The 27,640-nt window shown below is 35.6% G+C and overlaps 1 protein-coding gene across 7 annotated transcripts in view; it reads left to right on the top strand.

Moving 5' to 3' along the window:
* RALGAPA1 (Ral GTPase activating protein catalytic subunit alpha 1) overlaps positions 1-27,640 on the top strand; it is a 214,174-nt gene that overhangs the window by 155,335 nt on the left and 31,199 nt on the right. For all 7 annotated transcript variants that reach the window (XM_070358743.1, XM_005891799.3, XM_070358739.1 and 4 more), the window contains 2 exons: positions 5,449-5,572; positions 10,905-11,060. In XM_070358743.1, coding sequence (XP_070214844.1) covers positions 5,449-5,572; positions 10,905-11,060 — 280 coding nt within the window. The remainder of the gene's footprint in view (positions 1-5,448; positions 5,573-10,904; positions 11,061-27,640) is intronic.

Raw genomic sequence — 27,640 nt, 5'->3', positions numbered from 1 at the left:
TCCCTCCTTTCTTCAGTTTAAGTCTGAATTTGGCAATAAGGAGTTCATGATCTGAGCCACAGTCAGTTCCTGGTCTTGTTTTTGCTGACTGTATAGAGCTTCTCCATCTTTGGCTGCAAAGAATATAATCAATCTGATTTTCGTGTTGACCATCTGGTGATGTCCATGTGTAGAGTCTTCCCTTGTGTTGTTGGAAGAGGGTGTTTGCTATGACCAGTGTGTTCTCTTGGCAAAACTCTATTAACCTTTGCCCTGCTTCATTCTGTACTCCCAAGGCCAAATTGGCCTGTTACTGCAGGTGTTTCTTGACTTCCTACTTTTGCATTCCAGTCCCCTGTAATGAAAAGAACATCATCTTTGGGTGTTAGTTCTAAAAGGTCTTGTAGGTCTTCATAGACCCGTTCAACTTCAGCTTCTTCAGTGTTACTGGTCAGGGCACAGTCTTGGATTACCTTGATATTGAATGGTTTGCCTTGGAAACGAACAGATATCATTCTGTTGTTTTTGAGATTGCATCCAAGTACTGCATTTTGGACTCTCTTGTTGACTGTGATGGCTGCTCCATTTCTTCTAAAGGGTTTCTTGCTCACAGTAGTAGATATTATGGTCATATGAGTTAAATTCACCCATTCCAGTCCATTTTCGTTCGCTGATTCCTAAAATGTCTATGTTCACTCTTGCCATCTCCTGTTTGACTGCTTCCAATTTGCCTTGATTCATGGACCAACATTCCAGGTTCTTATGCAATATTTCTCTTTATAGCATTGGACCTTGCTTCTATCACCAGTCACATCCACAACTGAGTGTTGTTTTTGCTTTGGCTCCATCCCTTCATTCTTTCTGGAGTTATTTCTCCACTGATCTCCAGTAGCATATTGGGCACCTGCTGACTTGTGGAGTTCATCTTTCAATGTCCTCTCTCTCTTTGCCTTTTCATACTGTTCATGGGGTTTCTCAAGGCGAGAATACTGAAGTGGTATGCCATTCCCTTCTCCACATTTTGTCAGAACTCTCCACCATGACCCATGGGTCGCCCTACATGGCATGGCTTAGTTTCATTGAGTTAGACAAGGCTGTGGTCCATGTGATTAGATTAGTTAGTTTTCTTTGATTGTGGGTAACACATAGTTACTGCTATATTAACTGAATTTTATGTTAGAGTTCACTCTTGGCATTGTGTATTGTATGGGATAATGAAATTTAACAAATGTATAGTGACACATGTACACCATTCAGGCTCAGCAGTTAAGAATCCACCTTCAATGCAGGAGACACAAGAGTTGTGGGTGGGATGATCACCTGGAGGAGGGCATGTCAGCCCACTCCAGTATTCTTGCCTGGAGAATCCCATGGACAGAGGAGCCTGATGGGCTATAGTCCATGTGGTCGCAAAAGAGTCAGACACAAATGAAGCGACTGAGGGCACATACCCCATTACAATATAATGCAGAATAGTTTCTGCCCTAACAACCTCATGACTATTATATCCCCTAAAAATTCAATACTGTCGTCTGTTCTCTCTCTCTCTTTTTTTTTCTACCATGTGTCTGTTCTCTCTTTAAATGTTCTTTTCCCCTGGCTTCAAAAGTCATGTTAAAATTACTTTGTTTTAAAATAAAATTTTTATTTTTTTCCTTAGTGACTTCCCAGTGCCTGATCAGATTCTTTAGAACTCAGACCATACCAGCCAATCTCGGCTATTCATGGTTACTTTACATTACCTTATGCCTTTCTGTTTCTTGGCTGCTGCTAAACTACTTCCATTCTCCTATATAGCTGGAGTGTATGGAGGACATCTTCACTGAGACAGCATATATTCTCTTTTTGATATTATATGCCAAATGAACACATGACATTTATTTTGCTTTTTTATAAGAATTAAATAATGAAACCAGTTCCCTTTCTTCTTCTGACATAATGGGTTCAAGTAAAACTTCATTATAATTATGCGATAGATAGTAAGACAACTTTGAGCTTCTTCTTAAGCCAAGAATCTGGAAACAAACCTGATTATTTGTCTCCAGGATTAGGAAGAAAGAAAATGAAAAGATACTTTCTTTATAGTCTTATCTCTTCAACCATTTATATATCCTCTCTTTTCTTTGACTAGATTAACTCATTCCTATTCTGCATGGTTGAACTACCATATTTTTAAATTCCAAATCTCAATTATTTTTATCATTCTTTCTATTGCAATGTATATATAAGGAATCAAGAGTGCTTGTAACTTAGCATATTTCACTTTTAATTTTCCAATAGTAAGCTCATAATATTTTGCCAGTACTGGACTTATAGAATATTTGTGCCTACAAGTTCACTAAACTCATTTTTTTCTAAAATTTTTTACTTCATTCACTGTTGTGGTACCTAATAATTTAATGGCAATCTGATATGTACCAAGCATTTTAGTAGAAGTAGTAAGTAGAAAAACAAGAAATGGTGAAAAATTAACATCTGACTTTAAAGGGCAGGTAAAGTCTCCTTCACATTAGAGGCCTGCAGTCCATGGAGTTGCAAAGAGTCAGACACAACTGGGTGACCAAACAACAAGCTCTACTTTTACAAATTTTAGAAAGAGCATAGATAATATAAAGTGATTCCTCCTTTACTTTTGCATTTTAAAGATTTATTTTCTAAATTTTCCTATTTGGCACATGTATTTCTCTTTTTGACTTAGTAATAGGTGAACATTTCTATATAACTCTGCTCAACTTTATTAATTGTGATTTATGAGTTCTAGCTGATAGCCCTTTACCTGGAATATTGAGAACACTGAGAGGGCCCCTTTCTGCCAGGATCAGAATTTACACATACTTCCAACTTAAATTTACTTCATACTTCCAACTTTAACATCTTTCTTGAGATGTAATTCACATACCATAAGGTTCACTGAAAGTGTACATGTTTTTAGTATATTCATAGACAGCTCTCAGAGCAATTTTAGAGTATTTGCTTCAAAAAGAAACATTGTTCCCATTACTAGTCATTCTCCATTACCCCTGAACACTGCCCCCTACTCACCAGCTGTAGACATTTATCTACTTTCTTTCTCTATAGATTTGCCTATTCTGGATATTTAATATAATAGGAATCAAACATATGTGGTCTTTTGTGAGGGCTTTTTAGCACTGTGTTCTCAGAATTCATCTATGTTGCAGCATATGTCAACACTTCATTTCTTCTTACCCCTGAATAATATTCATTTGTGAATAGACTGCATTTTGTTTATTCATTCATAAATTAATGGACATTTGCGTTAGTTTCACTTCTTGGCTGTTATGAATAATCCTGCTATAAACATTCATGTCGTTATTTACATGGACATTTTATAGTTCTGTGAACTTTTTAATAAGATTTTTATCATTTTATACCATGTATTTAGGGTCTGTAATGCTTTTTAATTTTTGTATATGTTGTGAGGTAAGATTCCAACTTTATTCTTTTGCATTTCAGATATCCAGTTCCCTCAGGACTATTTGTTGAAAATACTAATTTTTTTCTCCCATTGAATTGGCTTGGTATTGTTGCAGAAAGCCTTTTTTGTCCATTAAAAAATGATACAAATGTTTATATTTTATAGCAGCACTATTCATAACAGTTGAGAAGTGAAACTAACGCAAATATCCAACAACTTATGAATGAATAAACAAAATGTACATTTACAAATGCAGTATTATTCAGGGATAAGAAGAAATGCTGAGCAACATAGATGAATTTTGCAAACACTGTGCTAAAAATGCTGTCACGAAAGACCACATGTATATGTCTCTGCTATAGTAATACCACGGGCTTCCCTGGTGGCTCAGATAGTAAAGAATCTGCCTGCATTGCAGGAGACCCAGGTTCGATCCTTGGGTTGGGAAGATCCCCTGGAGAAAGGAATGGCTGCCTACTCCAGTATTCTTGCCTGGAGAATTCCAGGGCAGAGGCACCTAGCAGGCTACAGTCCAGGGAGTCACAAAGAGTTGGCCAGGAATAATCTACTTTCACTTCCATGATAGTACCACGGTCCATTGATTGCTATAGTTTTGTAGCAGGCTTAAAGGCTGGGAATTATGAGTCCTCTGACTTCATTCTTCTTTTTCAAGATTATTTTGACTATTTGGAATTTTTGCATTTTCTTGTGAATTTTAGAATTGGCTTATCAACTTCTACAAAAAAAAGGGAAGCTAGGATTTTGGTAAAAATTGTATTAAATTTATAATCAATTTGGTAAATATTATAATAAGTTTCTGAGTCCATGAATATGGGATTTTTTTAAAGATCTTTACTTTTCTTCAACAACATTTTGTGGCTTTCAGAGTATTTAAATTTTGTACTTTTGTTAGTATAAAATATTTTTGTTAAGCATTTTTATTATTGTGTATTTTTGATGCTATTATAAAAGAAATGGCTTTCTTTGTTTTTGGATTGTTCATTGTTAATTTATAAAAGTACAGTTGGTTTTTTGTATGTTGATACTATATCCTAAATCCTTTCTGAAGTCATTTACTAGCTCTAATAGCTTTTTAGTCTTTATTGCTTGTACCATTCAGATATGGGAATGGGGACAGACAAGTGGGGAGTAAGGAGACTTGTCAGATTAATGACATACATACACAGAATGGAAAAAATAATCCCTTGTACCCAAACCAACCCCCATCTCACCCTAAGACTTCTCTCTGAACTACCTATAACATTTTTATTTAAAAGTCTAATATAGCAACATCAGCCCTTTTGCTTACTGTTTGCATAGCATCTTTTTCCATTTCTTTTACTTTCTACTTTGTGTCTTTGAATCAGAAGTACATTGGTAGTTGTTGTTTGCTTGAGTCATTTATTGTTATCTTGGAAACCCAAATTTCATACAACAAGTTTGCTAGGAGCATTTATAATTTTAGGGAGAACTAAAACTAAAATGTCTCAGAAGTTGTCAGTTATTTCATAAAGTTTTATAGTATTTATGTATGAATTTCTTACAAGTAATTTGGAGAAATGGATCATTTCTTATTCATCTCTTTACTCCTACTTAGCTTTAGTTCTAAAACACAGTCCCTCTGACTCTGGGATTCAGCTACATTGTACAACAGGCAGCTCCTCAGATGCTTTGTGTATTCACACCTATGTGTCTTTCCTGATACCTTCTCTTCTTCATCTGTCAAATCGTAGTTACCTTTACCGAACTTAATATTACCTTCTCTTTTAAATTTCTGTCTAATTTCTCAGTCAAAAGTTATCATGCTTTTCTTCTGTTCAAATCACAATTTTGTAACTTTCAGGATTTTTTACTTATAGTTACTTACAATTTAAGTAACTATAGTAATCTAAGTAATTTATAGTTACTTATAATCTACTCTCTGTAGATTATAAGGTTTAATTCATTTTCATCTTTTTTATTGCTCCATATTTAGAAGTTTATTATTGGATAAATGAATGATTAAATGAATGGTGAAATTTTTTGTTTTATAGCCGAGAGACACACAAAATTGCAGTATTTTATGTTGCTGAAGGACAAGAAGACAAACATTCCATTCTCACCAATACAGGAGGAAGTCAAGCATATGAAGATTTTGTAGCTGGTCTTGGTTGGGAGGTATTGTTTTTAAATTATATAAATATCATTTTATTTCTATTTGGAAGCAGCAGTTTTCTTTTTCCTTTTAGTTTACTTTAGAAGCATTATTTTAGGAGACTCAGCAACTTAACAATGGATTTGTTATTGTTTCTGCCTTATGTCTCATCTACAAAGACAGCAGCAATTGGGACTTAGGAAATCTTTTGACTGTTTTATCATATAATATATTGTCAGAGTGTGCTAAACTCATAGACTTAAAAGATCCAGATTTTCCTCATAATTATGACCATTAGACTAGTGATCTTAAAATGAACATATAAATATTCTAGGACTGTCCCAAGGATTCTAACTAACCATGTTGGCATGGTTAGTTATGAGGAGATAAGTTTCTAATCCTCAACTTAACTAAAATTAATGTGTGAGAACCCTTCTACCAGTCTCTTGCCTCTCATTTTCTGTTCTTCATCTTTGTTAAAGTATACCTCTCACTCACCTGAGGCCTACATTGCCCTCTAAGGTTTGGTACCCAAAAAAGAGACAGTTCATTCAAGAGGGCATGTTCCTGAGAGAGAGTATCTCCAATCACAAAGTAGGAAATATTGGAAGGTGCTGCACTCTATGTCATGCTAGCAACCAATTCATGTCAAGGTTCCTGAACCAATTTGTCTGTGTTAATAATTATAGCTGGGAAGTGAGGTGTTTGTAATAGATCTGAATTAGTATGTTTATTTAAATTGTAAAATGGTGAGGCAGACATGTTCTAAGAGAAAATGAACTTGATGTGGCTGATTGATTTGTCATTAATAGCAGACATTTTATATATATTGGATCAGCAAAATTTGTGCTCTGAGATTTGATGAATATACATATATATGCATCATATTTTAAAATTTTAATTCATATTTAAAATATATATAAATGGAGGAACCCACTTTTAGAATTTTTATTTTTAATTTATTCATTGTTGGTTGTGCTGTCTTCATTACTATATGTGGGCTTTCTCTAGTTGTGTCTAGCAGGGACTACTCTACATTGCGTTGCATGGGTTTCTCATTGCAGTGGCTTCTCTTGTTGTGGGCTCTAGGCACCTGGGCTTCAGTAATTGTGGTGTGAGGGGAAATATATGTAAAGAACACATATATAACTATAGTATACTGGAAATTGGACTTCCCATGTGGCTCAGTGTTAAAAGAATCCGCCTGTAAATCAGGAGACGTGGGTTCAATCTCTGGGTTAGAAATATCCCCTGGAGAAGGAAATGGCAACCCACTCCAGTATTCTTGCTAGGGAAATCCTATGGAAGAGGAGCTTTGCAGGCTACAGTCTTTGGGGGTCGCAAAAGAGTCAGACACAACTTAGCAACTAAACACCACCACCACCAAGCAAATATTCATGGCAATTATATTACAAACAGGGAAGGGTTAAAGGACATAAAGTGACATAGGGTTTCTGTGTTTCACTCAAACTGGTAAAATGACAACATCGGTAGACTGTAATAAGGTATGTTTAATATAATAAATACCAAGAAAAACCAGTAAGAAACATATAACAGAAGATACGCTCAAAATGATAACTAAAATCAGAGTTCTAAAATATGTTTCAGGTAACCTGTAGGAGATAGAAAAATAAAACAGCAATGTGCAGAGAACAAAAAAATAAAATGGTGAGCTTATCTGTCATTACAGGAAATATTAATGATCTAAATATAACAATTAAAATTGGCAGAGTTGGGACTTCTGGTGCTCCAGTGGTTTAGAATCCACCTTCCAGTGCAGGAGAAGCAGGTTTGATCCCTGGTCAGGGAACTAGGATCCCATATATTGCAGGGCAGCTAAGCCCATGCATGTGCTGCAGCTGCTGAGCCCACATGCTCTAAAGCCTGTACACCACCGCTTGAGAGAGAAGCCTGCAAACCACAGCAAAGAGCTAGCATGCTGCAGTGAAAGACCCAGCATGCCGAAAGATCCCATGTGCTTCAGCTGAGACCCAAGGCAGCCAAATAAATAGATGTTTGTTTTTTTTTCCCAAAAAATTGGCTGAGTGGATTAAAGAACATGACTCACTTATATGCATTGTAAAAGAAACTCACTTTGAGTGTAATAATATAGGCTGGTAGAAAGTAAATGGACAGAAAAAATTACATTGTGCAAATCTTAAAGCCAGAGTGACTGAATTTATATTAGATAAGGTAGGCTTCAGAGAAAATTATCAGAGATAAGGGACATTCTATAACAGTGATAAAAGGGTCAGTCCACTAAGAAGACTTAAAAATCCTAAACATGTGTGCAGCAGACAACAGAACTGCAAAATGTGTGAAGCAGAGCTGATAGAACCGAAAGAAGAAATAGGCAGATTCACAATTATAAATGGAGACTTTACCCCTCTCTCAACAACTGAGAGAGTAGACAGAAAATCAGCAAGTATATAGAGGGTCTCAACACCACCAACAACCAATAGGACCTAATTAACATTTATATAAAACACTCCACCCAGCTATATCATAACATATTTTCAGTGTCTAAGGAACATATACCAAGATAGACCATGTATGAACCATTAAAAGAAACTTCAGCACATTTTAAGGTGTTGAAATCACACAGTGTGTTCTCCAACTACAGTAGGCTCAAACTTGAAATCATTAACAGAAATAATGGGAAACTCTCCAAACACTTGGAAAAGTTACGTGCCACATAATCCACTTACATACGATTCTTGAAATGACAGTTCTAGTAGTAAAGAACAAGTTAGTGATTGCCAGGCATTAAGAAGGAGGTGGGGTAGGGGGGAAGTGGGTGTGGGTTGTGTAACAGGGCAACACGGGGAATCCTTGTGGTGATGAAAATGTTGTCTCAATCATATGAGTATCAGTATCCTGGTTATAATATGGTTCTGCATTGGGGGAATCTCAGCAAAGGGTATATCTTTCTATTATTTCTTAGAACTTTGTAGAATCTATAATTAATCTCCAGATAAAACATTTAATTAAAAATTAGAGATCTGCACATGTTACAGAACTGTTGTATAGCAAGGAGCGCTAAACTTAAGACTTTCTCCTTTATGTACTCAGAAAATTGACTTGAAAGTAAATAACTTTCTAAAAGAAAGCAACAAAAGGTACACTCAAAATATCATTTTTTAACCTATCAGCAGAGGTCATACAGTTTGATAATATATTTGAGAGCATATGAGAGAAACACTTATGCAACTGTTGGTACAATCTACAGAGACCAATTTGCTAGTGGGTTTCAAAATCAGAAATGCACATGTCCTTTGACTTACATTTCCACTTTTGACTGTCCTACAGATCTGCTTTCACAAATGCAGCATGATATGTGTTCAGTGTTATCCATTGCAGCATTGACTGTAATAGCAAAAGATTGGGAAAGTCTAAATATCCTTCAAGTAGGGCACTAAATTATTGTATATCAAGAAAAAGGACTTCTGTGAAGTCATAAAAACAAAAAGATGAGGAGTCTCTTTACTTACTAATAAGGAGTATTTTTCAAGAAGTTTTAAGTGCATTAAAGTAAGTTGCAGAACATTGTATATCTATGTTGTGTGTGTGTGTGCACACGCACATACATACTTTTAAAATTTAATTGTATATAGAGAACATTTTTGGAAGCATACTTAAGAAATTGATTTGTTAGAGTGAAACTGAGTAGCTAGAGATGAGAAATAGGGAAGAAGAAAAAATACTGATGTATCTTTTAAACTTTTTTTAAAAATTTATTTATTTTAATTGGAGGCTAATTATTTTACAATATTGTATTGGTTTTGCCATACATCCACATGAATCCGCCACGGGTGTACATGTGTTCCCCATCCCGACCCCCTCTCCCACCTCCCTCCCCATACCATCCCTCTGGGTCATCCCAGTGCACCAGCCCCAAGCATCCTGTATCCTGCATCGAACCTTGACTGGCGATTCGTTGCTTATATGATATTATACATGTTTCAATGCCATTCTCCCAAATCATCCCACCCTCTCCCTCTCCCACAGAGTCCAACAGACTGTTCTATACATCTGTGTCTCTCTTGCTGTCTCGCATACAGGGTTATCGTTACCATCTTTCTAAATTCCATATATATCGTTAGTATACTGTATCGGTGTTTTTCTTTCTGGCTTACTTCACTCTGTATAATAGGCTCCAGTTTCATCCACCTCATTAGAACTGATTCAAATGTATTCTTTTTAATGGCTGAGTAATACTCCATTGTGTATATGTACCACAGCTTTCTTATCCATTCATCTGCTGATGGACATCTAGGTTGCTTCCATGTCCTGGCTATTAAAAACAGTGCTGTGATGAACATTGGGGTACACGTGTCTCTTTCCCTTCTGGTTTCCTCAGTGTGTATGCCCAGCAGTGGGATTGCTGGGTGATAAGTCTTTTGAACTTTTAATTGTATGAATGTATTACTTAGTTAAAAATAAATTTAAGACATTATAAATGAGGAAATCTTATGGTAATAGCATGACAGCTAACTTGTTATTTATACATTCAGCCATTAATAGGATATACTGCTAGTAGAGACATGTTCAGTTCAAATATGCAGAAATTTGCTTTTGTAAGTCTCTGCTTTGCACTTACTTATATTTTGTTTTTTACAAGCGTATACATAGCTTGTTTCTCTGAATGGAGAGATACAAGCAGTGTTTAAGTTTTAGTTTTTTCTTTACAATATTTCTTTGGTTTTTTACAATGAGCACAAGTTACTGGTCTGTGTGTTGAACAAGTCCAGGGGATATCATCCAGTGAAATGACCCTGATATTAAATATATCATACTTATAATTGGGAAAAAGAGATTTAAAAGTCTTTGCAAAGATTAATTTGAAGTTTTTTTTAAATGCATTTGAAGTGTGCGTTTTTGTATTTTTGTCCTTGGGCTATGATAGGTACTAATAATTAAACTAGTTTTGATGAATAAATATGTCACACCAAACTAATTATTTAATCAGATGACATTACTGGGTTTTTTTTTTTTAACTTTTCCCCAGATCATTTCCAGTCTTGATTTTTGCCGCTTGGTTTTTCCTCTGCCCTCGGTGCCTCCCCCACAGACTTTACAGTTTAACACCTAGCAGCCTAACAAAAGATGCATAGTGCTCAGCAGTTGATTCCTTTGCTAATTAGTTCCTGCTAATTAGAGATCCTCAGATACTTAAGAAGATCTACCAGTGTATAGAATAGCTCTAACTAATAATTCTGGGACAAGCCATGGTTGGTAGTATGCAAAAGACTTCATTCCCCATATTTTTGCAAAGTGAGAGATTTGAGTCTTTTTCCGTAGTGAGTTTAGTTTGGTTTTGTTAATAAACATTTTGTGTCTTTTCATTGCTTCTAGGTAAATCTTACAAACCATTGTGGTTTCATGGGAGGACTACAAAAAAATAAAAGCACTGGATTGACCACACCATATTTTGCTACCTCTACAGTTGAAGTAATATTTCACGTGTCAACAAGAATGCCTTCGGATTCTGATGACTCTTTGACCAAAAAAGTAAGTGCTAAGGAAAAAAGTGCTCAGAGTTAGAATCTTAGAAAAATATGTAAGCAAGTAATCTAATTGATTAAGAGCTATTTCTGAGTAGTCTGTTCTTCACCTAGTACTGTCTTGAGGAACAGTATTGTTGCAGAGTAAACTGTTTTCCTTAATGATATGATTGAAGGTTATAGTCTTAAAAAAGCATTTGCCTTCAAGAAAATGGGCATTTGACAAATTGAAAAACTACTGTATATGTTCAGATTGGTGAAATTATAATTCACGTCCCCACACAGAGATGGGTATAACATTTATATTGATTAAGGGAAAGGGAAAAAAATGAAAATGTAAATTATTATAAAGCATTTAAAATGTGCAATATTGTAAAGTTTAAAAATAAAATAAAATTTAAAAAATAGAAATAAAATATGCTTTATAATAAATTTTAACTAAAATTAATATAGCAGATAAAATAAGTCTTAATTCATTAAAATAGATTTTACTGCCTTAGAATTTATGGGAGGTATAGTGAAATGGTTTTAATGGCCCATGTCTTTTAAAACCTACACCACCATTTTGCTGTAGCTGATGCCAGCATTCAAAAATCATTTTAGTGACTACAGACATATCCTGGAATAAAGTTGTGTGTGCTCAGTCCATGTTTGGTGTTTTTAGTGAGAAACATAATTTTCAAGTGAAACCTTGTCCACCATTTCTTTTATCTTCTTTTTTTCCTATACCTCAGTTTATTCAAAACCACTGCTGAATGTAACCTGCTTAATATAGCAAATCATTTTACTCAATACTCTTAATGTTACTTAATATCAGAGCTCGTAACAGTTCATTAAAACCTATGAAAACAGTTTCATACTTATACTGTTTTGAAAAGGAACTTCAGAATTCCTCTTAAATACTTTATAAAATTGAATTAATACCCTTGATGTTTTTTGTTTACATTTTAGAGTACTGTTGGAAATTACCTACTAAATGGGTAATGTTTAGAATAACTAATATATGAATGCTAATTAGATTGGAATGAATAGTAAAGGTATAGGTAATTGATGTGTAGGAAGGTAAGTATATTTAGTCACAGATTTTCTACAGAATATCTTAGCATATAGTTTTTAGTTATACAGAATGAGACATAAATACTGACAAGAAAATGGTAAAGATTTGGGTTGGCATAAAACTTCAGTTATGCACTTTCTTCCATCTTCTCATTTTAAATCTGTATGAAAATAAGCCATAGCATCCGGTCCCACCACTTCATGGGAAATAGATGGGGAAACAGTGGAAACAGTGTCAGACTTTACTTTTCTGGGCTCCAAAATCACTACAGATGGTGACTGCAGCCATGAAATTAAAAGACGCTTACTCCTTGGAAGGAAAGTTATGACCAACCTAGATAGCATATTCAAAAGCAGAGACATTACTTTGCCAACAAAGGTTCGTCTAGTCAAGGCTATGGTTTTTCCTGTGGTCATGTATGGATGTGAGAGTTGGACTGTGAAGAAGGCTGAGTGCCGAAGAATTGATGCTTTTGAACTGTGGTGTTGAGAAGACTCTTGAGAGTCCCTTGGACTGCAAGGAGATCCAACTAGTCCATTCTGAAGGAGATCAGCCCTGGGATTTCTTTGGAAGGAATGATGCTAAAGCTGAAACTCCAGTACTTTGGCCACCTCATGTGAAGAGTTGACTCATTGGAAAAGACTCTGATGCTGGGAGGGATTGGGGGCAGGAGGAGAAGGGGACGACAGAGGATGAGATGGCTGGATGGCATCACTGACTCAATGGACGTGAGTCTGAGTGAACTCCGGGAGTTGGTGATGGACAAGGAGGCCTGGCGTGCTGCAATTCATGGGGTCGCAAAGAGTCGGACACGACTGAGCAACAGATCTGATCTGATCTGATGGGTATAGTGCAAAAAGATAAATTATTGTAATCATTAAGAACTTGTCAGTGATCCTCATTTTCACAGAACCGTGGATACAACTTTTAAACCCCAGAGCAGAGTCTAAAATTAATAGTTCTTCAATTGCAAACATAAGAGCAGAACAAAGTATATCATTCTTTGTTGAAAATTTTTTAAACAAACTTATGTAGGATATTTTTACTTCAGTATGTTAAACCTGATGGTTATAAGGTACTTTAAGTTGTATTTTTGCAACCTTTGTAGAAATGTTTTAAATTAAGATTTCTTATTTCCTTCACAACAGTCACAAAGGTCTTCCTTAATTATTTAAGAAGAATCTGAAATGGATGTTTAACAATCCATTATAGCAAAAGTAATTTTGGAAATGTGTTAATACCATTTTAGAATAGTTAAATGGTTGAGTTCTAACTAAAATTATACCCTAAATGGTGAAATTTTTAAGTATTGGATATATTAGAGTATATTGAGGGATTAAACCTTAAATACTAATAGTTTGTTTTATTTATATGCATTGAAATTTTTTATTGTGGTAAAGTATGTATATAAAACAAAATTTACCATTTTAATCATTTTAATATGTACAGTTCTTTGTCATAAAATACATTTACAGTGTGGTACAGCCATTACAAACATTCATTTCCAGAATTTCTCCATTTATTTCAAAATATTTTTTGACCTATGTGTTACTTAGAACTGTGCTGTTTAATTTCCAAGCATTTGGGGCTTTACCAGCTATCTTTTTGTTATTGATTTCTAGTTTAATTCCATTGTGGTCTAAGAGCAGACATCATATGATTTCTATTTTTTTTTTAATTTGTTAAGGTGTGTTTTATGGCCCACGTATAGTCTATCTGGTGAATGTTGTGTGCGAGTCTGGGAAGAATGTGTAATCTGCTATTGTTGAATGAAATAGTCTATAAATGTCAATTATATTCACTTGATTGATGAAGCTGTTAAGTTCAACTGTATCCTTACCAATTTTCTGCCTGCTAGGTCTCTCGTTTTCTGAGAGGGGTATTACAGTCTCCAACTATAATAGTGGGTTCTTCTGTTTTCCTTGCAGTGCTGTCAGTTTTTGCCTCACATATTTTGACACCCTGTTTTCAGGTACATACACCTTAGGATTGATTATGTCTTCTTGGAATAGTGACCTCTTTATCATTAGGTTATGCCCCCCTTTATCCTGGGTTATCTTCCTTACTCTGAAGTGTGCTGTCTCTGAAATTAGTATATCCTGCTTTCTTATTGGTGGTATCATGGTATATCTTTCTACATCTGTTTACTTTGAATCTGTATGTGTCTCTATATTTAAAGTTGATTTCTTGTAGACAACATATAGCTAAGGCTTTTTTTTTTTTTTCTTTTTTATCCACTCTGACAGTCTCTATGTATTTGAATCATTGACATTTAAAGTGATTATTAATATAATTGGACTAATATTTACCATATTTGTTATTATTTTCTGTTTGTTACTCTTGTTCTTTGGTTTTGTATTTTACATTTTTCCTGCCATTTGTGGTTATAACAGCATTTTACGATTCCATTTTCTCTTTTATTCGCATATCGTTTGTGCTTTTTTTAAAAATTGTTTTCCAGTTCTTGCCCTAGAGTTTGTACTATTCATTTATAACTAAGTCCTTTTTCAAATAACACATGGTGCTTCACTAAAAGTACCTATATGCCCAGTTTTTCCCTCCTATCCCTTGTGTCATTGCAATATCATTTATTTTACTTTTACTTAACCATGTATATAGATTAGTATGTTAGGCACTCAGTTGTGTCCTACTCTTTGCAACCCCATGGACTGTAGCCCGCTGCTCCTCTGTCCATGCAATTCTCCAGGCAAGAATACTGAAGTGGGTTGCCATTCCCTTTGCCAGGGGATCTTCCTGACCCAGGGATCGAACCCAGGACCCCTGCATTGCAGGCAGATCCTTTACTGTCTGAGCCACCAGGGAAGCTCTTATATACATAAGCATACATTATCAAATACATTGTTGCCATTTATTACCTTAACCTATTATGTGTTAGATCAATTAAGAATGAGAAAAATAAGTTTTTATTTTGCCTTCAGTTATTGATTCTTTGATGCTTTTCCTTTCTGTATGCAAATCCAAATTTCTATCGTATATCATTTCCCTTCTCTCTGAAAAGGTATTTCTTATAAGGCAGGTCTGCTGGCAACAAATTCCCTCAGTTTCTGTTGTCTGAGAATGTCTTTATTCTCCTTTACTAGTAAAGGATAATTTCACAGGGTATAGAATTCTAGATTAGTAGTTTTTTGTCTCAGCCCTTTAAATATTTTACCCTACTTTCTTCCTCCTTTCATTTCTTAGGAGAAGTCAGATGTAATTTTTAATCTTTGCTTCTCCATAGATAAAATGTTTTTCCCCCTTCTGGCTTCTCCCAAGGCTTTTTCATCTGTAATTTTCTGAGGTTTGAATGTGATATGCTTAGATGTAGTTTGGGGGCCTTTTATCCTGCTTAGTGTTCTCTGAGCTTCCTGGATCTGTTATTTGGTGTCTAACATTAATTTGGGGCAATTCTCAATCTTACTGCTTCTGTTTCTCTCCTCCTGTACATAAATGTTACACTTTTTGTGGTTGTCTCACAGTTCTTGGATATTGGGAGGTTTTTTCCAGGTTTTTTTTTTTTCTCTTTGCTTTTCAGTTTCAGAAATTTCTGTTGTTATATCCTGAAGCTCAGAGATTCTTTCTTCAGCCTTGTCCAGTTTACTAATGAGCCCATCACAGGCTTTCCTCATTTTACTTACATTGTTCTTTTTTATCTCTATCATCTTTTTTTTCTTTCTGAGAATGTCCATCTCTCTGCTTACATTATCTGTCTGTTCTTGCATGTTGTTTATTTTTTCCATTAGTGCCCTTAGCATATTAATCATAGTTGTAATTCCCATATCCCTGCCATATCTTACTCTGGTTCTGATGTTCATTCTGTCACTCTAATTTACACTGAGTCTCCAGCAGTTTGTCAACAACAACTCAGGTTTTCCTGCTCTGGCACTGGTTCCTGCAGAGCTTTCTGCTCTGTTAAATTATTATTCATCATATTTGCCTATCCAATTTTGGGACAGCAGTTTTCCCTATGACCTCACTTCTCTGATCTAAGAAGAGTACTGTAGTTGATTTTTCAGTTGTTCAGCTTTTTACTTGTTGCTAGGACAGAGTGATAACTTCTGTTTTCCTTACTTGCCAGGCTGGAAACTGGAAATCTCAGAACTTTATCCTCCCAAACAGAACTCTATATCCATTAACAATAATTCTTCATTACCACCTACACCCAGCCACTAGTAAGCTCTAATTTACTTTCTTTCTCTTTTAATTTTCCACTTCTAGATATCTTACATAAGTTGGAATCATAGTATTTGTCCTTTTGTGTCTGATTTCATTTAGCATAATGTTTTCAAGCTTCATTGATGTTGAAGCATGTCAGAATTTCATCCTTTTTATGACTGAATAGTATCCCATGATATGTAAATGCATTTTGTTTGTCCATATATCTATTGATAGATACTGGGTTGTTCCCACTTTTTAGCTATTGTGAATAATGCTGCAGTGAACATTGTCATGCAGGTATTTGTTTGAATTCCTATTTTCCGTTCTTTTAGGTGTATAGACTAACGAGTGGAATCGCTGGGTAACATGGAAAGTATATGTTTGGCTTTCTGAGGCTTTCCAGCTGTTTTCCAAACTGACTGTGGCATTTAACATTTCCACTGGCCAATGCACAAAAGTTCCAGTTTTTCTACATCCTTGCCATTACTTGTTATCAGCTATCCTAATAGGTGCAGAGTGTTATACTGTCTGTGGCTTTGACTTTCATTTCCCTTTTGAATAATGATGTGCATCTTTTTGTGTGCTTATTGGCCACATGTATATCTTTGGAGAAATGTCCATTCAGCTCTTCCACCCATTTTTTAAATTAGGTTGCTTGTATTTTCTGGTTATGTTATTGGAGTTCTTTATCTAATCTAGATGTTACTGTCTTATCAGATATATAACTAGCAAATACTTTCTCCCATTTTGTGGGTTGTCTTTTCACTCTCTTAATAGTGTCCTTTGATGCACAGAAGTTTTATTTTGATGGAGTTCAGTTTATCTATGTTCTCTTTTGTTGCTTCTGAATCTAGGAATTCATTGCCAAATCCAATTCGTGAATATTTTCCCATGTGTTTTCTTCTAAGAGTATTTTAATTTTTGCTTTTATGTTTATGTTTTGGATCCATTTTTAGTTATTTTTTTGTGTAGAGTATGAGGTAAAAGTCTGACTTCACTCTTCTACATGTGGCTATTCATTTGTTGCACTAATGTTTGTTTAAAAGATACGCATTCCTTTAGTGAGTGGTCTTGGCACCCTTGTCAAAAATCAATTGGTCATCTGTGTAAAACTTTTACTTCTGAACTCCCTATTCTATTCCATTGGTCTGAATGTCCTTTTGCTTTAATTAAATGCTTTAATTACTGTAGCTTTGTAGTAAGTTTTGAATTCAAGTAATATGAATTCTACAACTTCATTCCTCTTTTTCAAGATTGTTTTTATTATTCATAGTCACCTGAGATTCTATATGAATTTTAAGATTGGTTTTTCTATATCTGTGAAAAACCTTGTTGGGATTTCAGTAGATTGCACTGACTCTTTGGATCACTTTAGTAGTCCTTTCATGCATTGGAGAAGGAAATGGCAACCCACTCCAGTGTTCTTGCCTGGAGAATCCCAGGGACGGGGGAGCCTGGTGGGCTGCCGTCTGTGGGGTCGCACAGAGTCGGACACGACTGAAGCGACTTAGCAGCAGCAGCAGTAGTCATTTTAATAATATTAAGCCTTTCAATCCATGAATATGGGGAATGTTTCCATTTTTTTATGTAGTCTTTGATGTTTTTTCAGCAATATTTTGTAGTTGTCAACATCTTTCTCCTCCTCAAATTTATGCTAATGTTTTATTCTTTTAATGTGTTAGAAATTGAATTGTTTTTACAATTTCCTCTTCTGTTGTTAAAAATGCAGCTGACTTTTGTGTGTTAATTTTGTATTTGTTGAATTCATATTAGTTCTAACAGATTTTATTGTAGAATCAGGGTTTTCTGTATATAAGATTGTGTTTTTTCAGTGTCTCTAAAGAAACAATTCCTTGGTCCACGATTTTGCTGACACAACACCCTAGACAAAAATTTTAGTTTTTCTCTTCTTTTAAGTTAATTAATTATAAATGTAAAATTGTATATTTTAACAATTTACCAAGTGGAATAGGACAGGTATTTTTTTCTAATTACTTAGTGGGTGTTTTTTTTTTTTTTCCAAATTATTAAAAAAAGAATGCAGGCAGATACATGGCATAATTTCCCAGTTGTTTAGTACTGAAATGTAAGAAGTATTGTAACTTTTAAAAATACAGGGGACTTCCATAGTGGTCCGGTGGTTAAGACTCTGCACTTCCAAAGCAGGGGCACAGGTTCAATTCCTGGTCAGGGAACTAAGATCTCACATGTTTTGTGGTGCAGCCAGGATAGATATATAAATAGGTAGGTAGGTAGGAAAAAAAAAAATGTAAGCACATAATTATCATTTTAAAATTTATAATGCAAGCATGCTGTTATGTTAGTTGCTAAAGTAACTGTACCTGTTTTATTGAAGAAAATTATCCTGGCTAGATAGACTTTTTTAACCTAAAGCATTTTAGGAGTTTGTTTGTTGTAGTGAAAAATCTTCAAAATATCACTTCTTTCACATATAAAAACAAAACACCATATAAAAACAAAACCTGTCAAAATTATAAACAGTATGTAATAAAGTGATATCATTTTGGAAGGTATAGTTCTCTTGTTTTCTCCAGTAGTAATTTAAGTAATCTTAAAATCTTCTCTATCAAGGTGGGACTAAATTGATGCAATATTTCACTTAATTCAGTAGAGAGGAAAAATTTACCCCATTTCATAATTCAGTATAAATTATTCTAGATGTTCTTTTCATAGATATCAAGAAAGCTTTATATTTATTGCTCTCTATATGAGTTTCTTTTTACTTATTTTCTCTGCTCAGTGCTCTTCAGAGTCCTAGTATATAAGATTTTTCTAAGTAACAAGCTTATATTTTAGCTCTATTATAGTATCAATTTCTTTTTAATAAAAGGTTAAATGCTTAAACTTCATCATAGAAACTAGTCGTCTTATACCAGTTCTCCTTAATAAAAAAATCGCTTTCTGTATTGGTATTTTTTCTCCTGAATTTAATAAATTCCACATTAGTGGTAATAAGTTGAGGCCTAGAACATGTGTCCTATTACAAATGAACAATTGGATATCATTAGGTTGTCCCCCTTTCCTTTGTACATATATCTTTAGGTGTGTTAATCCATTCAGTAGACACATTAATGAGCACTGGTTGAAGTGTAATATTGAAGGAAGTAAGGCTTGTTGACCTCAGCATGGAGTTTAATACCTCTAATTAAATTAGATACTCGACAGTCAGTATAAAGAAATAGCTGTGCCTCTGGCGAGGTAGAATTATTTATGACTCTGGTTCTTTGTTTTAAACTTGATAGGAGAAAATCATTTATATATATTTTATAGAAACTAATTTTAGTTTTTACTTATTATTTAAACTATCATGTGGTAGTTCTGTAAATTATTTTTAAGCATTTTATGTTCTTAGAGGTAAATATCTTTGTTAAATAGAGGTAAATAAGTGTAGCTGTTTATTTCTTGTCAAGAAAGGCTTTTTCAAGGATCAAAATGATAGCAACAGAATTTTTACAACATGGACTATACTTTTTTTTTTTTAACAAATTAACCAAGCATTCAGTCTACAAAGTAGTCTCTCTCAGAAATATTACACCACCATATTAAGAATCTTGATGTAACTCCAGTCCAGCCTTCTGTTCTGTAAATTATCTCTACCTGAGGAAGATTGACGGAAAATGGTTAAAAATAATTTCCACTTAACTGAGTTTATTCACCCCTAAAAATCAAAAGTGCTGCAAGCATTGGTATAAAGTGTTCACAGGAGCTTGTCTCATTTCCTCTGTCTCCTTGTTCTAGCCACTTGCTGATACTCTGCTTCATAGGTAGCTGAATCACCCTTTTAGGAATTTGATGAAGATCAAGTTGAGATAATTGTAACCTACTTAGTTGGACTCTCTAGCCTATCTTTCATTTCCTGGACCCCCCAAAAGAGAGGAAAGAAGCACTTTATTTAAGTCAGTTCCCTCTGAAACACTGTTAGTGTCTTGGACAGCCGTTCGTTTTCTGTTTTGACATTTGGTCACAGTAGTTTCGCAAGTAAATGAGCTTTATAGAACTGCTTGGTCTGATTTTAACTTTAAATCCATTTTTCTGAATTTTATCTAGAAATAGAATTAAGATACTTCATTTTCCAAGGAACTATATTCTAGTATAGTCTGGAAAATGACAAACAAATTGAAGGAATAATAAAAATTTTTTCTTTGTGTTAGTAAAAGTGTAGTTAATGTAATAGTTAATAATTCTGTGGAATTATATACATCATTTTAGTCCCAAATTTAGTCACATTATATAAAATAATTTTAATATAATGAACTCTACCTTTAACCCCAGGTGGCTCAGTGGTAAAGAATCTGCCTGCAGTGCAGGAAATGCAGGTTCCATCCCTGGGTTGGGAATATCCCCCCTGGAGAAGGAAATGCAGCCCACTCCAGTATTCTTGTCTGGAAAATTCCATGGACAGTGGAGCCTGGCAGGCTACAGTCCACAGGGTCGCAAAGAGTTGGACACAACTGAATGACTAACACCTTTAACCCAGTTTCTATAAATACACTCCTGATAAGAATCGAAGATAGAGAAACCAGGAAATATAAATGGTTCAGAGTAAATTTATCTTATCACTGTGGCTGGTTTAATTTGGATGGTATAGCAGTGGCTTCTCATTGCACATAGATTAAACTGATTCCTTACCACGGCCTTCCATGCCCTACAAGATGTGGCTATTTGCCTGTCTACTTCTTCAATCTCATCTCTTGTCACTTTCCTTTTCATTTACCTGAACCTGGCCTCACTGGCTATCATTCTAACCTGCCGTCACATCGAGCTCATTCCCAACTTGGGCTTTTCACTTACTGTTTCTTTCCATTTGAAATGCTCTTTTGCCACCTCATCAGGCTTTCTCCCCAGAGGAGGGAATGGCAGCCCACTCCAGTATACATGCCTGGAGAATTTCGTGGACAAAGGAGCCTGGTGACCTGCAGTCCATGGAGTGGAAAAGAGTTGGGCACGACTGAGCAACTTACACACACACAGCAACTAACACACGCACATACACAGTCACACACACACACACACACACACACACACGCTTTCTCATCTGCATTGTTCTATTCTCAGACTCACATGACAGTTCCTCAGAGAGATCTTTCCAGACCATCTGAGCTAAGGAAGCCCTCTCTACCCAGTAACACTACCACATTACCCTATTTTATATTTTTAAGCACTTATCACCATCTAAATGGTGTATTTAAGTAAAGCCATGAAGTGAAGTCACTCAGTCATGTCCAACTCTTTGCCACCCCATGGACAGTAGCCAACAAGGCTCCTCTGTCCATGGGATTTTCCAGGCAAGAATACTGGAGTGGGTTGCCATTTCCTTCTCCAGGGGATCTTCCCAACCCAGGGATTGAACCCTGGTCTCCCACATTGTAGGCAGACCCTTTACCATCTGAGCCACCAGGGAAGTTGTAAAGCCATCAGTGCAGGTGATTTTATTTTTATGCTGTACACTATGTAATAATAGAAAAAAAAATTGCTAAGTACTATGGTGTATCTTTTTAATAGCATATTTATCAAGTGTCCACTCTGCTGAAGTATTGTAATACTAGATGCTCTTCCTATTCCTTCAAGAAGCTTTTCCTAATTACTAGGAATGAATGATCCAGACAGCAAGTGAGTTATGAAAATGTATGAGAGTATATTTTTTCACATGGTTGGAGAGTATATTTTTTCACATGGTTGAAGAGTATATGATAGTCTGTGTTTTGCTACATATGAGGATGAGGGGCAAAGAATGAAGGGCTTGGGACAGTGAGTACTAACTCAGTTTCAATTTCTACACATCTACCACTAATCCCCTGAAGTAACTGCCTTAACTTAATTATCTTCTATGCATTCTTCAAATGCCATTATAGTTCAGTTGTCTTTGTTATTTGCATTCAGAGAAGTATATTTATATCATTGCCTATACTGTTAATTACTCATTAATTGAATAGTTTTTTACTTTCACTCCACTGGACTTAAAGCTTTGTGAGAAAAGAAAACACATCTGTATCTCACCATTGTATCTCCAGTAGCTGGTACAGTACTTCCCTGGTGGCTCAGACAGTGAAGAATCTGCCTGCCAATGTAGGAGACCCAAGTTCAGTCCCTGGAGAAGGGAGTGGCTTCCCTCTCCAGTATTCTTGCCTGGAGAATTCCATGGACAGGAGAATCTGGTGGGCTACAGTCCATGGGGTCACAAAGAGTGGGACACTACTGAGCGACTTAACATTTTCACAGTGCATTTGGCTCTCAATATTTGCCAATGTTTGAAAGAAGGTAGATAGGAAAGAGAGAGGGAAGGCCTTTTAAGAACTCAAGAACTAGTCCAGCTGTTAGGATGACTATATCTTATGTAGAGCAACAATAGAGGCATTAGGAAGGAAAGTACAAAAATGGATAATACTTTTTAAATTTTTTTATGAGCTTGTTAGAGATACTATAAGTGCAGTTGCTCAGTTGTGTCGGACCCTTTGTGACCCCATGGACTGTAGCCTGCCAAGCTCCTCTATTCATGGGATTCTCCAGGTGAGAATACTGGAGTTGGTTGCCATTCCCTTCTCCAAGGGATCTTCCCGACACAGGGATTGAACCCAGGTTTCCCGCATTGCAGGCCAGTTCTTTACCATCTGAGCCGCCAGAGAAGCCCAGAGATACTATAAGGAAGACGGAAATTGAAGACTTTCGGGTTTTGACTCTAAGTAATCATAATTAGTTGTTGCTGCTGCTATGTCACTTCAGTCGTGTCCAACTCTGATGACCCCATAGACGGCAGCCCACCAAGCTCCCCCGTCCCTGGGATTCTCCAGGCAAGAACACTGGAGTGGGTTGCCATTTCCTTCTCCAATGCATGAAAGTGAAAAGTGAAAGTGAAGTCTCTCAGTCGTGTCTGACTCTTAGCGACCCCATGGACTGCAGCCTACCAGGCTCCTCCGTCCATGGGATTTTCCAGGCAAGAGTACCGGAGTGGGGTGCCATTGCCTTCTCCAAATTAGTTGTTAGGTGCTTTTAATAGAAATAGGGACATCGGGGGATACATTGATTTTGTAAAAGAGATGATACAGTTACATTACCTGAATTTTAGTCTCCAGCATCAAATGAATGATTTTCACCGAGGAAATCTAGAATTAACTCTGGAATCTCTCCTGATAATCCTGGAAAATGAGAAACACTGTTGTTGATAGGCAAACATCTGATTTTCATAAAGGACATGGAACAGGCCACCAAGTACAAAAATTACTAACATTCATGAGCTTCATGTCAATGCCTGGCAAAATAGGATTATTAAACAGATGGTTTGTGAGCACTTAGGTAATGAAGTAGTGATCACTAGGAGCTAGCATGAGTTCACCATAACAAATCACATCAAAGTAACTTAATTTGTTTTAATAGGATTACTACATCAGGGAAGGCAATAGACAGTATAAAGCATTTAACTAAGTCGTTTGTTGTGGACAGGTTGAAGAAATGTGGTCTTAATAATAGTTCAATAAGTATATTCATGACCGATTGTGTAATTATATCTAGAGACATAAATTAATTATTTAATCAGAGGCAATGTATAGAGGTGGTTAAAGTGTGGTTTCTGAAACTAACCTGCTTGGGTTTCAATCCTGGCTCTGCCACACTAGTTATATAACTTTGTCTTTTTAAGCTTCAATTCCTCACCTATAAAAATAAGGTTAATAATAGTTATACTTACCTTATATCGTTGTTGTGAACATTAAATTATCACAGAGCACTTAGAATAGAAAACATTTAGTAACTGTTGGATATTCATTTAACTAAGAAGGACATCTGTAATGACTTGCTATAAGGCTCCTACCCAGATCTGTCCCTTTTGACATTTTTATCCAAAATCTAAATAAAGACACAAAATTTTGATTTTAAAGATAACCCAAATCTAGAAAAGTCAGAGCCAACATGTTGAAGAATCATGCTAACAAAAGACCCTGATAGGTTTAAAGATAATCAGAACCTGGTAAGATAAAATTTATTAAGAGCTGTAGTTCTTATAGTCAGTTGTACCTACTTAAAGTTTCTAAGAAAAAGTCTTAAGGGTTTGAATTGACTACAGCTTCCATTTAAGCCAGTGTTGTAAAAATGCAGAGAATAATTGAGTGTACAGAACAAAGGAAGTAGCCTCTGGTTGTAGTAGAGCATATGTAGATACTGTATTCTCTTCCACAGGTGGCACTAGTGGTAAAGAGTCTGCCTGCCAGTACAGTAAACATAAGAAACTCGGGTTCGATCCCTCCGTCTGGAAGATCCCCTGGAGCAGGAAATGGCAACCCACTCCAGTATCCTTGCCTGGAAAATTCCACGGATAGAGGAGTCCATGGGTCGCAAAGAGTGGGACACAACTGAGTGACTGAGCACATTCCACATGTGATATTGTTCTATTCCACACACCAAAATGTAGTAGAAATATCAGTAAACTGAGATAATAATCCAGGAAAATGAATGTTGGTAAAGTTAACCATTTTGTCTTCATAAATTGATAATGATAATCTGCAGCTTATGTTATATACCTTGAATTCCAAAATGACTTCAATAGCAGTCAAAGTGAATTTGGAAGAGTATTTTGCTTGTCAGTCATTTTAACAGACCTATCCCATATATAGAATTCTTATACTCTATTTCAGAAGTGATTGGCATCTGGGTACAAAAATACGGAGGTAGGAATTCCTTTGTGAGTTTTCAGTATATAGAAAAACTTTCTCAGTATACATAATTACATGCATGTTCAGTCACTAAAGTCATGTCTGATTCTTTGTGACCCCACGGACAAGCTCCTCTGTCCATGGGATTTTCCTGGCAAGAATACTGGAATGGGTTGCCATTTCCTCCTCCAGGGATCGAACCCAAGTCTCCTGTGTCTCCTGCTTTGGCGGGCAGATTTTTTACCACTATGCCACCTGGGAAGCCCAGAGAGAAACCAGTACATAACACACAATCCTTTAAATCCTTATAAGATAAGGTATGGATAAAATAATTTAAAATATAAAATACTATATAAAATATTTATGTCAAATGTCAAACACACTTTGGAAATTTCCATTAACTGTTAACCACTCAAAATCCTTATATTCAGTAGTCTAAAAACTCCCAAGATACATGGTAGTGATTAGCAATTTCTCCATTTGTTTAATTATTATATAATAATTAGTAATTTAGTTAATTTTATATAACAGGTTTTTAAAGACAAAGATATAAAAACATGCCTCAACATAACAGCATAAAATAATTACTTTTTTAGCATTTGGATATAAATGATAAGGGATGTACTTGAAGATTTTCGTTAAAATGATTCAATATGTTCTGAATGACTTTGTTATATGCATGGTTCTATGCCACAAGTGAAGAGGAACTCAAAAGCCTCTTGATGAAAATGAAAGTAGAGAGTGAAAAAGTTGGCTTAAAGCTCAACATTCAGAAGATGAAGATCATGGCATCCGGTCCCACCACTTCATGGGAAATAGATGGGGAAACAGTGTCAGACTTTTATTTTTCTGGGCTCCAAAATCACTACAGATGGTGACTGCAGCCATGAAATTAAAAGACGCTTACTCCTTGGAAGGAAGGTTATGACCAACCTAGATAGCATATTCAAAAGCAGAGACATTACTTTGCCAACAAAGGTTCGTCTAGTCAAGGCTATGGTTTTTCCTGTGGTCATGTATGGATGTGAGAGTTGGACTGTGAAGAAGGCTGAGTGCCGAAGAATTGATGCTTTTGAACTGTGGTGTTGGAGAAGACTCTTGAGAGTCCCTTGGACTGCAAGGAGATCCAACCAGTCCATTCTGAAGGAGATCAGCCCTGGGATTTCTTTGGAAGGACTGATGCTAAAGCTGAAACTCCAGTACTTTGGCCACCTCATGCGAAGAGTTGACTCATTGGAAAAGACTCTGATGCTGGGAGGGATTGAGGGCAGGAGGAGAAGGGGACGACAGAGGATGAGATGGCTGGGTGGCATCACTGACTCGATGGACGTGAGTCTCGGTGAACTCCGGGAGTTGGTGATGGACAGGGAGGCCTGGCGTGCTGCGATTCATGGGGTTGCAAAGAGTTAGACACGACTGAGCGACTGATCTGATCTGATCTGATCTGATGCCACAAATATCTGCGTTACAGGATTTTTGTAAAAATATATTATTTTCTGTTAAACTTCCATAACAGACTTTTAATACTCTGTGGTAGATATTTGAAGACAAACTTTCATTATAAAATAAAACTACAGTTGCCCTTTTCTCTCATTTCTTTAGATAAGTGGGCACTAGAAATTATAGATAGCTTTGGCAAGAGTTCAAGGGTTAATGTAGCAGATAAATAAAAGGAATTTTCTGTAAATTGAGACCTGCATTATTTCAGTTGTCTTGTCTTTCCTAACCTAACTCATTTAATTTTAAAAAGTAAATACTTAAATTCTTCCTGACAGTGTGCTCAGCTTTTACTATCGTTTATTACTTCAATTATACTTGATATCACTTAGAACAATCTGCCATTTGGAAATCTCAGTATAGCCTGGAGCTTAGTATTAGATCTGGCTGCTATTGTAACATGTACAGCATATGACATTAATGTATCAAAATTAGATTGGATCATCCCTCCTGGTTAAATTTATTTCACATTTCTTTTGTATTCAGTTAACATAAACCTATTAGGGAAGCTGACACATGGGGATGGCTGTATAGGAAGGATATTTTTAAAGTATTTTGATTAAAAAATGAAATTACAGAGCCATAGCTTTTCTGAGTTGTGTAATCTTTTTTGGTTTTTAAAAATGTCACAAAGCCCAAGCTGTGCATTTATATCATTCAAGGTGTGTGTGTGTGTGTTTGTTGTAAATAATGATAATTAAAACTTGAACATTGTTTTGATGTTTGAGGTCTATCATCGTGTATTTAGGACAATAAGCACATTTATGTTTTCCAAAAAGAAACTTTAATCCACTTAAACCTAAAAAAAAAGTCTTTAAAAGAAAATAAAATTCTTTATATTTCTAAAATAATAGATCCTGCTCTATAGATTTAGCTAGGCACTGTCTTTAGAGTAATAGCTGGCACTATCTTATAATCCATCAAAGAAGAGAGGACGTTTCTTACTTAGGAATATAAATTTTAAAGTTCAGGGATTTACCTTGTGTTTTCACATACTTAATTTTATTCATAGTGATTAGGATTTTCTAGATAGATTGGTGTTGGGGACTTTTAAGAACCACTATAACATTGGTTCTTGGGTTTTTTTGTGTTACCTAGTCCTGTATGATAGACTCTTTTCAGAAAAATACATAGAATTTGCAAAATACATAGATTCCCTTGAACCCAGATTAGGAACTCCAGGGTTAAAGGATGACAGAAGAGAACCTTTTA

The sequence above is a fragment of the Bos mutus genome, chromosome 21, assembly GCF_027580195.1.
Source record: "Bos mutus isolate GX-2022 chromosome 21, NWIPB_WYAK_1.1, whole genome shotgun sequence".
Lineage (NCBI taxonomy): Eukaryota > Metazoa > Chordata > Mammalia > Artiodactyla > Bovidae > Bos > Bos mutus.
Note: the sequence above shows the minus strand (reverse complement) of the source record. Positions and strands in the feature narration are given on the sequence as shown.